The sequence below is a fragment of the Panthera leo genome, chromosome B1 (assembly GCF_018350215.1).
Source record: "Panthera leo isolate Ple1 chromosome B1, P.leo_Ple1_pat1.1, whole genome shotgun sequence".
NCBI classification, from domain to species: Eukaryota; Metazoa; Chordata; class Mammalia; order Carnivora; family Felidae; genus Panthera; species Panthera leo.
The window spans coordinates 201,170,238-201,184,229 of NC_056682.1; the positions used below are offsets into that span (position 1 = coordinate 201,170,238).

The 13,992-nt window shown below is 63.2% G+C and overlaps 1 protein-coding gene across 1 annotated transcript in view; it reads left to right on the forward strand.

Moving 5' to 3' along the window:
• Window positions 1–13,992, forward strand: part of SORCS2 (sortilin related VPS10 domain containing receptor 2) — a 468,792-nt gene that overhangs the window by 427,172 nt on the left and 27,628 nt on the right. The window contains 7 exon segments of the mRNA XM_042936992.1: window positions 2,679–2,770; window positions 3,652–3,759; window positions 8,731–8,851; window positions 9,800–9,933; window positions 10,667–10,736; window positions 10,739–10,797; window positions 12,775–12,946. Of these exon segments, the coding sequence (XP_042792926.1) occupies window positions 2,679–2,770; window positions 3,652–3,759; window positions 8,731–8,851; window positions 9,800–9,933; window positions 10,667–10,736; window positions 10,739–10,797; window positions 12,775–12,946 (756 nt within the window).

Below are 13,992 nucleotides of genomic sequence, written 5' to 3' on the forward strand. Positions count from 1 at the left end.
GAGTCCAGGGAGGGTGCCCGGCAGGGGCGTGTCCGCGGGGCACCCAAGTTAGTGCGGTGAGCCCCCACTGCAGCCTGCAGCCTCGTTGCACACAAAACACAGCCTGTCCTCCCACTGCGGGTGTCCCGTTCATGGAGACAGGAGGCCGTGGACTGAGTCAAGGTGGGGGCTGGGTCCGAGAGCCGGGGTCTACCCTGGATTCGCCAGACAAGCCACCGGGTGTCTCTGAACCTCTGGCCCCTCTTTGGAAGATGGGAAGATAACCTCTGAGCGTGATTGCCACTAACGGGACCCTGGATGCACAGCAGGGGCCACCGTGGCCACCACCCCGCGCCCGTCCTCATCCCCCTCCCCCACGCCACCTGCACACGTGTTTAAAAACTAGTTCATAGACACCCAGCCCCCTCTCCGGGCTCTCCTGGAAAAGCTGGCCCACGTTTCGGCAGGGCGCTTGGAGCCGGCCCCGCCTGGCCCGCCTCGCTCGTGCAAGGTGCCCGCCGGCGTCCTAGAGGCCCCTGATGGGTGGCAACCGTCCCCGGCAGGGAGGGGCTCACCCACGCTTGGCCCTGTAGGTTCCCCTTCTCTGGGTCATTTTGCCTGGCCTGACATCCTCCGGCTGCAGACATGAAGTAGGGGAGAGAGCGCGGGCTCTGGGGTTCATCTGCTGACTTCCCACCATTTCTTACACGGGGCCTTTCTTCTTTATTCAAGCCGGAGTGTTTCCTAGAGAACTCCTATGAGCAATGGGAAACACCGGCAGGACTGTGGAGAAGGTGAAAATATCTGGAGAAGGGTTTCGTAGACCAGGGGGACAGCACGTGCAAAGGGCCTGTGGTGTGTTCAGGGAAAGGCAGCCAGGGTGGCTGATGTGTGGGGGCAGGAGGACGTAGGCAGGGGCATCTCCTGCAGAGGCCTGGAGGCCATGAAAGGGTTTGGGTGGGATTCTAAAGGCCGTGGCGGGCCACTGGAAGGTTCTGGTAAAATTTTACATTCCGGACGTGAGGGGCATCTTCTCTGCATCCTCCCCACCGCGTCCTGCCGGGTCTGGGAAAATCCAGCCTTCACGTGAGGAAAGACTCAAGTTGGAGGGGTGGGAAGAAGGCGCCGTCCGATGTTCTTTGGGCGGTTCCCCCGTTCCTACGCGCTCATTTGTCCTAGAACGTTCCCTCCCCGAGTCAGGGAGTTTTCCGGGTCTGTCTGCCCAGGCCAGAGCAGGTGCAGCCGCAGGACCGAGGGGCCGGCTGAGCCCGGCCTGTTCCGGCCTCACCGGGCACTGAGTGGGTCGTATCACCACCGGCTCGGCCCTGCCCTCCCTGGCTCACGAGAAGCGTCCCCAGGCCCCAAGCTGCCCGTGCGGGCGGGAGGCGTGGCCAGCCCCCTCGCCAAGGGCTCACTGAGACCCTGGGCAGCTGGCACAGAGGAGCGGGCTGGCCCAGGTGAGGGGCTGGGGAGGGGTGGGGGGTCCCGGCTCTTTCCCGACTCCCCCCGAGTTCCCTGCGCTCCCCGCCACAGAACCACAGGTCCTGACGGCCGACGGGGTGGGAGGTGAGTGGGCTCCGTGAGGGGGCCGCTTCTGGGAGAGGTGCAGGGTGAGTGACTTGCTCGCCGTTTGGATCCTGTGCTCACAGAAGATCTAGCGCAGGCCCTTTGCGACCTGGCCTGACCCACCTGCCTGCTGTGAGGTCCTGGCATGCACCGCCCCCCCCCAGGCCTCAGCTTCCTCATCTGCGAAATGGGACCCGATCCCAGGGCCACCGGGGTTATCTCCCCCTGTGTGAACCCTGTCCAGGGCGCCAGGCCTTTTGTCACCTGAAGACGTAGCGGCCACTCATTCATTCACTCTCTTACTCACTCATTCATTCATTCATTCATTCGGTCATCCATCCCCCACACAAGCTCCGCCCCCAGCTCTGAGCTGAGCCCCAAGGACCACAAAGATGACTCAGAGGCAGGCCCTGCCTGGGCGGAGCTCCCTGGCTGGAGGAGACAATGACAAATAGTGTAGTTGGTGCTGAGGCTGTGGGCCCAGAGGCACTCCCCACCCGGCCTGGCTTCGGGGAGGGCTTCCTGGAGGAGGCAGCATTTGAGCTGAGTCTTTTTAAAAAAATGTTTTTTCTTTAATGTTTTATTTATTTTTGAGAGAGAGACAGACAGACAGAATGAGCAGGGGAGGGGCAGAGACAGAGGGAGACACAGAATCCGAACCAGGCTCCAGGCTCTGAGCTGTCAGCACGGAGCCCGATGCGGGGCTCGAACTCACAGAGCTGTGAGATCATGACCGGAGCCGAAGTCGGACGTTCAACCGACTGAGCCACCCAGGAGTCCCTTGAGCTGAGCCTTAATGTCAAATTGGGGTTTACTTGTCCTAAACGCTCTGCTGACTTCCGTGATTTCTTTCCCGACGTCACGCGTCCCCGTACAGGTGCGTGAGCTTTCCCCGCAGAGGGCCGGCTTCCTGCGCGTTTATCTGCAACTTAATCTCTCGCGTCACTGGTCTAGAAACTGCCACGCTCGTTCGGTCAGGCCACGCGCACTGAGTCTGGGGGGTGCCGGAGAGCATGGGGGGGGGGGGGGCCGGGGGACACGGGGAGCCCTGGGCCAGCTTCCTGGGGCTGCGTGAGGACACCTCTGCCCCCAGAGAGTGACCCACCCTCAGAGCGTGGCCTGCCTCTCTGCAGGTGTTCGAGGAGGAGCACCACGTCCTCTACCTGGACCACGGCGGCGTGATCGCAGCCATCAAGGACACCTCCATCCCCTTGAAGATCCTCAAGTAATGCCATGGGGGCCCAGCTCGGGGAGGGGGCATTGCAGGGTGGGTGGGGTTCCTCCAGCTGGGAGCTGCCCCCGGCTGCGCCTGGGGACACAAAGAAACAGGGAATGGCAGCACAGTAAGGGGGGGGTGGGGGGAGGGCAGAGGAAGACTTGGGGCTGCGGGGCCCAGAGGAGGCCCCCATCCCGGCCTGGGGGAGCAAGGAGGGCTTCCCAGAGGAGGTGACTTTCAAGCAGCAACAAGAGTTAGTCCCATGGAGGAGGCAGGGCCAGGCAAGGAAGCCGGCAGCATGTGTCCGGTGAGAACAGGTTTGGATGGGCTTCTGACATCTAAGGGGCAGTTGTGGGGAAAGGAGGGCAGGCGTGAACTCTGATCTCGGAAGGCAGAGAAGGCAGAGCCGGGGGAGCTGCTCGGAAGCCAGTATCACTTTAGTCTGAAAAGCAGTTTTCTGCGTTGCAAGCCGGTGGCACCGTGATATGATGAGTTGGGAGGCAGCACGCCCCTGTCCCTGGCCTGGCAACGCCTGGGCTGGGCTCAGGCACCGGGGGTGGGGGTGGGGGCTGACCTGGACGCTCCAAGCCCAGACGACTGCAATCCAGGGGCTGGAAAGCAGCTGCAGCGTACCCAGAAGTCACGCCCAGAACGCCTCAGCTGTGCTGTTACTAAGGAGATGCGGGTGCTGCTTGGGGCCGGCGGGCGGCTGCTGTGCCCCCGGGGAGGGGTGCAGGTGCGGCCCGGACCTCTTCTCCCAGCCCCCTCGGCTGGGCAGCACTGGCCCCCCCGGGCTGGGGCGGGGCTGGATCCAGCAGGGCAGCTGGGCCTGGCCCCAGGGAGTGCTCCCGCCCGCCTGCCTGCGGTGGTGACGCCCCTTCTCCTGGCAGGTTCAGTGTGGACGAGGGCCTCACCTGGAGCACGCACAACTTCACCAGCACCTCCGTGTTTGTGGACGGGCTCCTGAGCGAGCCGGGGGACGAGACGCTGGTCATGACGTGAGTGCCCACGGCAGGGGGCGGGCAGGTCCCAGCCGACTCCCAGGGGGACCTTGCTGCTCCGAGGCGCGTTCAACACCGGCCTCCCCACCCCCTCCCTGGCCTCCTCAGCCCATGTCCACCCTCACACCTGCCTCCTTGTCTCTTACTGTCCACGGTTCCTGTCATCCCGGGGGACGTCACCACCTGCCCAGGATCGCCTGGCCGGTGAGGCTTTGAAGCCAGTCAAGGGCCAATTCTGGGCCACCTGCCCCAGGCTGCCTCTGGAGCTACCCTCCTCCTCCCCCTCCTCCCCCTTCCTCCTCCCCTTCTTGTCCCTCCTCCTCCCCCTTCCTCCTCCCCTTCTTGTCCCTCCTCCTCCCCCTCCTCCCCCTTCCTCTTCCCCCTCTTGTCCCTCCTCCACCCCTCCTCCCCCTCCTCCCCACTTCCTCCTCCACTCCTCCTCCCCCTCCTCCTCCCCCCTTTCTCCTCCTCCTCCCCCTTCCTCCTCCCCCTCCTCCCCCCTTCCTCCTCCTCCCGTTCCTCCTCCCCCTCCCTCCTCCCCCTCCTCCCCCTTCCTCTTCCCCCTCTTGTCCCTTCTCCTCCCCCTCCTCCCCCTTCCTCCTCCCCCTCTTGTCCCTCCTCCCCCTTCCTCCTCCCCTTCTTGTCCCACCTCCACCCCTCCTCCCCCTTCCTCCTCCTCCTCCCCTTCCTCCTCCCTCTCCTCCCCCTTCCTCCTCCCCCTCTTGTCCCTTCTCCTCCCCCTTCCTCCTCCCCTTCTTGTCCCGCCTCCACCCCTCCTCCCCCCTTCCTCCTCCTCCTGTTCCTCCTCCCCCTCCCTCCTCCCTCTCTTCCCCTTCCTCCTCCCCCTCCCTCCTCCCTCTCCTCCCCATTCCTCTTCCCCCTCTTGTCCCTCCTCCTCCTCCTCCCCCTCCTCCCCCTTCCTCCTCCCCCTCTTGTCCCTCCTCCTCCCCCTCTTGTCCCTCCTCCTCCCCCTCCTCCCCCTTCCTCTTCCCCCTCTTGTCCCTCCTCCTCCCCCTCCTCCTCCTCCCCCTTCCTCCTCCTCCTCCTCCCCCTTCCTCCTCCTCCTCCTCCCCCTTCCTCCTCCTTCTCCTCCTTCTTCCTCCCCTCCTCCTCCTCCTCCTCCCCCTTCTTCTTTCTCCTCCCCATTCCTCCTTCCCCTCTTGTCCCTCCTCCTCTCCCTCTTGTCCCTCCTCCACCCCTCCTCCCCCCTTCCTCCTCCTCCTCCCCCTCCCTCCTCCCCCTCCTCCCCCTTCCTCTTCCCCCTCTTGTCCCTCCTCCTCCCCTTCTCCTCCCCCTCCTCCCCCTTCCACCTCCCCCTCTTGTCCCTCCTCCACCCCTCCTCCCTTTTCCTCCCCTTCCTCCTCCCCCTCCTCCCTCTTCTTCCTCCCCTCCTCCTACCCCTTCTCCCCTCTTCCTCCTCCTCCTCTTGTCCCTCCTCCCCTTCCTCTTCCTCCCCCTCCTCCTTCTCCCCCTCCCCCTCCTCCTCTCCTCCATCATCATTATCATGAACTCTTGGCACCTGGAAGGGCTCAGAGGCACGCTGTGCAGAGCTGACCTGACGCCCAGATGGGCCCATGCGGGGCAGAGCCAGGCCGGGGCCCGGGTCAGGCGGGGCCTTGAGGCCACAGGGAGAGCTCACCCCACTCCAGGCCAAACGCTGCGCTAGGCACCGTGATCCCTGTTGGGATCTGAGAGGCTGGGCCTGAAACAGGTGCCCGGGGCCTGACTGCTCCCACCCAGACACCGGGGAAAGTGGGGTCGGGCCCTGGAAGGCTCCTTCCTGGCCAGTCTGACCTCCCGGGGGCTCGTTCAGGCAGAGCGGACCCACAGGCCGGGCCAGGGCCTGACACACTGCATTTCTACCAGCTGCCTCCTTCCTACGTGTGCCTGGCCGCACTTGGGGCGACACAGCAGGGCTCTGTGCCCTCTTCTTGCCTTGTATTCATGACGCCTGTACTGGGGAGACCGAGGGTCCCCAAAATGCACATCTACCCAACACCTGTGACTTTCTTTGGACATGGGGTCTTGGCAGATGTGATCGGCTGGGACGAGGTCACGGTGCAGTAGTGGGGGGGCGGGGGGGGCCCTAACCCCACGACCTTATGGGGGGGAGGGAGGCCGACAGACACGCAGGGAGAGCATGACCGGGAGGTGGAGACTGGAGGCCACAACCCCAGGACTGCCAGGCCGGAAGAGGCAGGAAGGACCCTCCCCCAGAGCCTGTGGCGGAGCCCCACCCTGCAGACACCAAAACTTCCCACTTGTGGCTTCCAGGCTTTGTTGTTCGCGGCCCTCGTTCGTGGAAGCTGGTTAGGGCCCCGCACGCTTCCCTGCTTGGCTCGGGGCCGGGGCGCCTGGGCCGTGAGCACCAGTCTCTGCGGTCAGCCTCCCTAGCTCTTGCCTCTTTCTCCCCAGTGGGCTCCCCAAGGCGGGGCAGGAGACAGGGACAGGCAGAGGAAGGGACAGCGCCTCCCCCCGCTGACCAGGCCCACCTGGCTCCACACCACAGAGGCCACGTAGGCCAGCCCTTCCGTGGTCACTCCAGCATGATCTGCAACGTGCCGCCCGCTGTCCCGGGCGCCGAGGACCCCGAGGACCCCCGGAGCTGGTGGTCCGGTGGGCAGACCAAACAGAAGAGTGGCACACGTCCTCACCGGTGGGACGGAGGCTGGCTTACCAGGGCCAGCCGGGGGTGGGGGTGGGGAAGGGCCGCACAGGGCTCCAGCTGCGTCTTGGGCGTTTGGGAGCAGCTGACCTTGAACTGGGACGGGATGGCTAAGTCACGGGCTGGAGGACGAGCTGTGGGCTGAGCAGGAGCAGTGCCTTCCCACGTCGTGATCGGGACCGGCCCTGCCCTGGCTCCAGCATTCCTGGAGCAGACAGGCCCGGCCAGGACAGCGCCCGGCGGCCTGACCCCTCCCCTGCCCGCTCAGCCCGCGGTGGCTGTGCGCCCCGTGGCAGGCACGGATTTACCGCCTGGGAGCGATGCCCCGGCTGGACTCCCTGGAAGCGTCTGGTTAGTTAATTAACAGCTCACACTCCCGTCTGCCCTCCCAGCTCACAGTGGGGCCCCCACGCTGCCGCGACCTCATCGGCTCTCCCCCTGGCTGCGACGGGCCGGGCACTCACGCTTCTGAACACCCCAGAGAGGCCCGTGCAGATGAGCCCCCAGCCTCAGGCCTAAGCTGGCGGGAAGTTGCCCGGAAAGCACACTGCCGCCCGCCCCACCCAGGCCTGCCGGGCTGTCCTGTCCCTTCGTTAGTGGGAGGTTCTCCCTTAAAGAGATTATCTTCCTACTGAGACTGTTTAAGTAACCCGCCAGGCAGGCTTTGTTTGGGAGACAGGAGACCAGGGGACTGACCGCAGGGGAAGGTCAAGGCCGGGACAGAGGGAGGCTCAGGGACCTCGAACACCAGAGGAGGCCCCTGAACCAGCCTGGAGAGGCGGGAGTTTCATCCGTAAGATGAAGGTAATAGTTGTCTACTTCGTGGGACTGTTTTGGGGAGCAGAGAAATCGCTGCGTGTGCCGGCACCCTGCACAAACCATTGCTAACCTACCATCACTCCTGAAAAGGCCAGGGCCGCCGTCCCCATTTTAAAGCCAAGGAGGATGGGGTACAGAGGGAGTGAACCTGCCCAAGATCACAGACGTAGGAAACGGGGCACGAACCCAGGCCTGGATCAGAGCCGCCCTGTGAAAGCAAAAGCCTTCTTCAAGTATCAGCCTCGGACATTCAGAGCCAGCCATCATGGGCCCAAGAAAACACTCCCACACATTTCTCCTCTGCCATTCTGGAGTGGGATCAGCATCCTTTCAGATCATGATTGACCTTCCCCAAGTATCCGGTCCCTGTCAGCACGCATGGAAGGGGACTGAGTCCAACAGGGCGTATCACCTCCCCCACCCGGGTGCTCGACCTCTGGTAATACGTCCCAAATGCTGCAGGCTGGACTAGAGAAGGATCAAGGACGTGCAGGCTGGGCCCCCTCCTCTGTGGTGGCATTTGGAGCCCAAGTGTGGGGTATCACAGGGAAGCCCCTGAAATAGCAGCCTTTGCAAAGACGGAGGGATTTGGGTACACAGTGGGTACTCAGCAGATGACTCCTGAGTGCTGACGGAGAGGAAATGGCCCAAACGGGCTGGGTGACCTTGGGCAAGTTACTCAACCTCTCTGCGCCTCAGTCTCCCTTTCTGGAAAATAGGAGTGAACTCCTCTCACGAGGCTGTGGCGAGGATTAGACCAGACAGCATATATGGAGCCCCCAGCACATCACGGGTGCCCCGTGAAGGTCTGGCCTCCGGAGAGCACCCAGGGTGCTCCACTGCCCCGCTTCCTCCGCTCGCCAAGGCTGGGGCCACGTGGTGGGCGGGAGAGGAGCACAAGGCTGAGGTCCTTCCCATCCTGCCGCTGTGAGTCGGCGTGCCGACTCCTTACTCCGGATTGCCGGCAGTGCCTGGAAAAACAGCCTGTGGCCCGGTTCTGTAGAGCCGGGGTCTGGGGCACAGACCCCCCCCCCCCCCCCCCCTGCACGGTGAGGCTGACGGAGGCGGGAAACGCACCGCCACAGCCACCTGACCTCCCGTCATTCTGCAGCACACAAGCAAGGACCGTGGGAGGCTATGGAAGGGCCCGGGGCTGCTGGGAGCCGGGGCTCCTGTCACTGCACCCACTTCCTGGGTTATTGGCGGGGGGGGGGGGGGGACGTGTGGGATGACCCCCACGCGTGCAATCCGGGAGCCACCGACGATGCAGGATGATGGTGGGGATACCAAGGCCAGGACCACATGCCTGCAGCCGGCTGGGCGCGGTGCTGGTGGGGGGCGGGGGTCCGGGACTCTGGCCCCCGGGATGGCCCAGCCAGGGCCGGGAGGTGTCGCCGAGGCCCGCAGGGGAGGTGGCTGGCACCCCGAGTCGGGACGGGCCGGCTCGGGTGATTTCCCTCCCTTCCCTCCTCCTCCCTCCCCAGCGTCTTCGGCCACATCAGCTTCCGCTCAGACTGGGAGCTCGTCAAGGTGGACTTTCGGCCCTCGTTCTCCAGGCAGTGCGGTGAGGAAGACTACGGCTCCTGGCACCTCAGCGACCTGAAGGTGGGCCGGGGCGCAGGCGGGGAGGGCCCCCTCTGCCTGGCCACCCCCCCCCCCCCCCCCCCCCCCGCCGGCACGGCCCCAGGAACCTGACCTGCCGGACGGCTTCCCAGAACCCCGGCGGCCCCGGACGTCCAGTCCTTCTGCCGGGTTCTCCGGCCGCCTCGTGGGGCCCGGGCTGCTCCGGGCTTGGGTCTGCAGCCGGGCTCAGGGGACCGCAGGCCCCGACCCCACCGCGGAGCCCGTGCGCTTGGGATCCGGGAGCCGTCGTAAGATGGGAGGGCAACACAGTGCCTGCATCGTGTATTACCCAATGCCCCACCCCATCATCTCAAGCACGCAAATGTTTCTAGAACAAATAATGGGACAGTCGCACTAAGTGAAATAAATGAGGGCTGGAAACGGCCCCTGCAGCCCAGACCAGGTTGTGCTGCCCGAGGCGTGACGGGGAAGCTCGGGGTTTCAGCATGGGCGGCTCTCGCACCTGCCACGTCACCCTGCCCGTCGCAGGGAGGGGGCGGCGCCTGTTGGGAGGACGGGCTGAGGACTGGCTGTGTGTCCACCTGTGCCCTGAGGGCCGTGGCTCCTCCCAGCTCCTGCACCGGGCGTGCACCACGAGGGCCGGGGGCAGGGGACACGGAGAAACTCAACAGACGCCTGCTCTCCTGGTCTCCAGCCGCCCTGTGACCCCAGGGGGAGCTTGTACGCTGTGGGGGCTCAGTGGATGCTTGTGGGTTGTGATGGGAGGGAGGCTGCCCCAGCTTGACCTCAGCCACGCCACTTGCCCTTCCGGGCCTCGGTTTCCCCATCTGTGAAAGGGGACACTGCCTTGGTGGCCGCCTGGGGGTTGAGAATCAGCTATTTTCGGGGAAGGACAAGATCAGCAGCCCCAGATAACGGAGAGCGGTCGACCCTTCTCGGCCAGCTCCTTACGCCGCGCTCCCGCTGCAGGGTGACCGCTGCATCATGGGCCAGCAGAGAAGTTTCCGGAAGAGAAAGCCCACGTCCTGGTGCGTCAAGGGGAAGAGCTTCACGTCTGCGCTGGAGGCCCGGGTGTGCCGGTGCCGGGAGTCAGACTTCCTCTGGTGAGGACCGCACCCGACACGGGCCTCTCGGGCGTCCTAGGCAGCTTCACGCGGTGGCAGCCACCGCCACCCAGCGCGGGTCTGAGTCACGCTCCTCCTGCCGCCTTATTCTGTGCGTTAGAGCCAAGACTCAGTCCAGCGGCGTCACGGAAGGGCGTTAAAGAACTCACGGGCACGTGTGCACAACTACGCCGGGGCCCGCTCACAGGTGGGAGGGGATGCCAGGAATAGGGGAGGGCATCCCGGGGGCGAGCGGCGCCCACCCAGCCCTTCTCCGACTTCCAGAATCTGGTTCACAAAGCTTCTGGCCCATCGTCTGCCTCCCTGGCCGTCCTTACCCCTTGCCCTCCAGCTCCCCCTTGCGCGCTGGCCACCTGGCCCTGTACCTCCCTGCACCAGCATTGGAGGGGCCCCCTGCGTGGTGCCCCTCCCCTCTCTTTCCCTGCCTGTCCACTGCTCTGCCGCCCTTTCTTTGAGATTCAGTGCACCTCCTCCAGGCAGCCCTCCAGGACACCCACGCTGGGCTCAGTGTTCTCTTATGAGTTCCCAGAATCCCCTCTGCATCCCTTCTCACCTGGAACGTAACTGTTTTCAGGCTGGACAGGGCTGTATGGACTTGCCTGTGTGTCCCCACAAATGGGTGCATAGCAGGCCCTTGCTGTGAGGTCCCCACCCCCAAACTGGCTCCCGTCCCCTCCCGGGCCTGCCTCCTGACTGCTGTTCTCTCCTCCAGCGACTACGGATTTGAGCGCTCTCCCTCCTCGGGGTCTGATGCCAACAAGTGTTTTGCCAACTTCTGGTTTAAAACCCCCTGTCCCCGCCAGATGACTGTGTTCTGGGCCAGACCTACACCAGCAGCCTCGGGTGAGTGTGGCCCAGGCCTCTCCGTGTCGCTCCCCGGGGCAGAGCCACAGAAAGAGAGGTCGGCTGAGGCTGTCCTATTTGCTGGGCTCCCGAGACTTCAACCCGGGCACCAACCCCGCAGGGTGTCCAATCTGAGCCCACGTGGGGCAGCATCAGGGAGAGAGTGTGCTTTGAGCTGGCCCAGAACTGAGAAGAGAAGTGACAGGCACGTGAAACGACAGACCCGCAGGTTGGGAGGCCCCGAGACACTCTGTTTCCCTTTGAGGAAGTCGTGAGCGGGAAGAGAACCTCAGGGGACTTAATAGAAAATCCCCGTTAGGACCCTTGGGGGAGGGGGAGGGACAGGACAGCACTTGAGGAAGCAGGACTGGAAGTTGCAAGCTTTGGCCTCAGTGGCATAAACTCCACCATCTGTCCATCCGTCCAGCCATGTACCCATCATCCCTCCACCCACCCATCCATCCATCCTTCCATCCTTCTGTCCAGCCATGTACCCATTATCCCTCCACCCATCTATCCATCCATCCTTCCGTCCAGCCATGTACCCATCATCCCTCCACCCACCTATCCATCCGTCCTTCCATCCTTCTGTCCAGCCATGTACCCATCATCCCTCCACCCATCTATCCATCCATCCTTCCGTCCAGCCATGTACCCATCATCCCTCCACCCACCTATCCATCCGTCCTTCCATCCTTCTGTCCAGCCATGTGCCCATCATCCCTCCACCCATCTATCCATCCATCCTTCTGTCCAGCCATGTACCCATCATCCCTCCACCCATCTATCCATCCATCCTTCCGTCCAGCCATGTACCCATCATCCCTCCACCCATCTATCCATCCATCCTTCCGTCCAGCCACATACCCATCATCCCTCCACCCACCCATCCATCCGTCCTTCCATCCTTCCATCCTTCCCCCGTCCATTCACCTGTCCATATCCCTTCCTTCCCTCCCCCCAGCAGTGCCAGCCTCTCTGGTGCACCCACTAGGGTTTGGCAAGCAGAGACTCCTGTCTGAAGGGTCAGCGCCAGGTCCCACATCAAGGGTGAAGGGTTGCACTCTGGGCAGTAAGGTGCTGGGTGTGGGTAGATCTTAGAGTGTAGTTTCTTCTAAATTACTCTAGTGTGTTTTGCATGATAAACCTCTGAATGTGTACTCAGTGGCTGAGCTGTGGGGGCAGGAGGGGCCACCAGACCCAGGGGGGTGGGCCTATCCAGGCACTTTGCCAATGATGCTAGTTTTAGGGGCCCCGAGTCCGGGTGTGGCCTGAGGGAGTTTCACATCAGCAAGTCAGATGATGCCACCCCTGCCGTGGTTTGCCCGGGGTCTCCTAAAAGGTTTACCAGAGCCCGTGGGTCTCTGCCCCCCCAACTCCTTTCCAGCCTCCTCCCAGCCCCGCTCCCCACTCTGGCTCCAACCACCTACCACAGGACCTTTGCCCCTGCTGGTCTCGCTGCCCAGATGCCCTTCCCTCTCCTGCTTACCCTCCTGATTTCAGCTGAAAGCCTCTCTCTCAGGGACCCACTCCCAGAGCTTGCCAGTGGTGACTTAACCGCGATGCGGGAGGCGATCTGTCTCCCCCACTTGGCAAGGGCCGGGCCGTGGGAAGGGAACCCTTCTGCAGCAGATGCATGGGGCGAAGGAGCGGGGGCGTCCGGTGGCCCGATTCTCAGCAAGGCCCCAGTCGCACCCTCGGCCACAGCGAGAGCAGGTGCTAGGGTCGTGGGAAGCACCGTGACCAGACACGGAAGCAGCCAGCGAGGGAGGCAGGCCCTGGTCACCCCACCCTGAGCCTGGCTTCTCAGCTCCCACCCGGGGCAGCGATGACAGGGGTTAGCGGTGGCTCTCGGTGGGGCCGGGAGGAGGCCGCCAGAGGAGCCACGGCTCGCCACCAGCCAGTCCCCGCCGGGCTGTGGGGCCCGTGCCCTCCCCCGCCGGGCCGCCCGGACCCTGACCCTCCCTCCGGCCGCAGGTACCGCAAGGTGGTGTCCAATGTGTGTGAGGGCGGCGTGGACCCGCGGCAGAGCCCGGCGCCGCTGCAGTGCCCGCTCACGCCGCCCCGGGGCCTGCGGGTCAGCATCCGCGGCGACGCGGTGGCCGTGCGGCCGGGAGAGGACGTCCTGTTCGTGGTGCGGCAGGAGCAGGTGAGCCGCGCGCTGTCCCCGCAGAGGGCAGCTTCCGCCAGGCGAGCAGGGGGCGGGCGGGCGTGCGTGGGCGTCCCCTCTGCCTCCAGCCGGTTTTTTCCAAGCCTGGGAGCCGAGTGGACCGGAAGTCCCTTCCCCGGGCCCAGTCCAGCGTGGAAAGGATGAAGCCCATCCATGATCCCCAGGGGGCGGTGGAGGAGGGTATGGGGGAGGGGTCTCCGTGCCGCGGGCACAGTGGCGGGGACACTTCCGTGCACGGCCCCGTGTGCGCCTTACTGGACTCTTGCTTCCGAGATTTATTCGCTCCTGTGGGCAGCAGTTTTTTTAAGTTTATTTTGAGAGAGAGTAAGCAGGGGAGGGGCAGAGGGAGAGGGAGAGAGTCCCAAGCAGGTTCCCCGCTGCCAGCACAGAGCCCGACGCAGGGCTGGAACCCACAAACTGCCAGATCATCACCTGAGCCAAATCCCAGAGTCAGATGTGTAACCTTGCTGAGCCACCCAGGCGCCCCTGGACAGCAAGTTTTGAAACCTCTAATGATATTGATTTAGTTCATCTTAAATCTTAAGAAACGCAGGAAGTTAAACAAAATTATTATTTATAATCCCGGAACCAAAGATTAAGCCTAGAGGTAGATGATGGATGATAAACAGATATAGATTTAAATTTATATAATATATACACATATGTAAATTCCCTCCCAGTCTCCTACTTTATTTTTTTTTCTTTAGTACAAGTGTTATGCATTCTTCTGATTTTTTTTCCATTTTGTTAATTTTTATTTACTTTTGAGAGAGAGAGACAGGGCGGCAGCAGGGAGGGGCTGAGAGAGGGAGACACAGAATCTCAAGCGGGCTCCAGGCTCTGAGCTGCCAGCACAGAGCCCGACATGGGACTCGAACCCACAAACTAGATCATGATCTGAGCTGAAGTCAGACGCTTAACTGACTGAACCACCCAGGCGCCCCTGTATTCTGATTTTAAAAAGAATTTATGCTCATTGTAGAACATTTGAAAAAACACCTAAAATGTCAAGAATATAAATATCA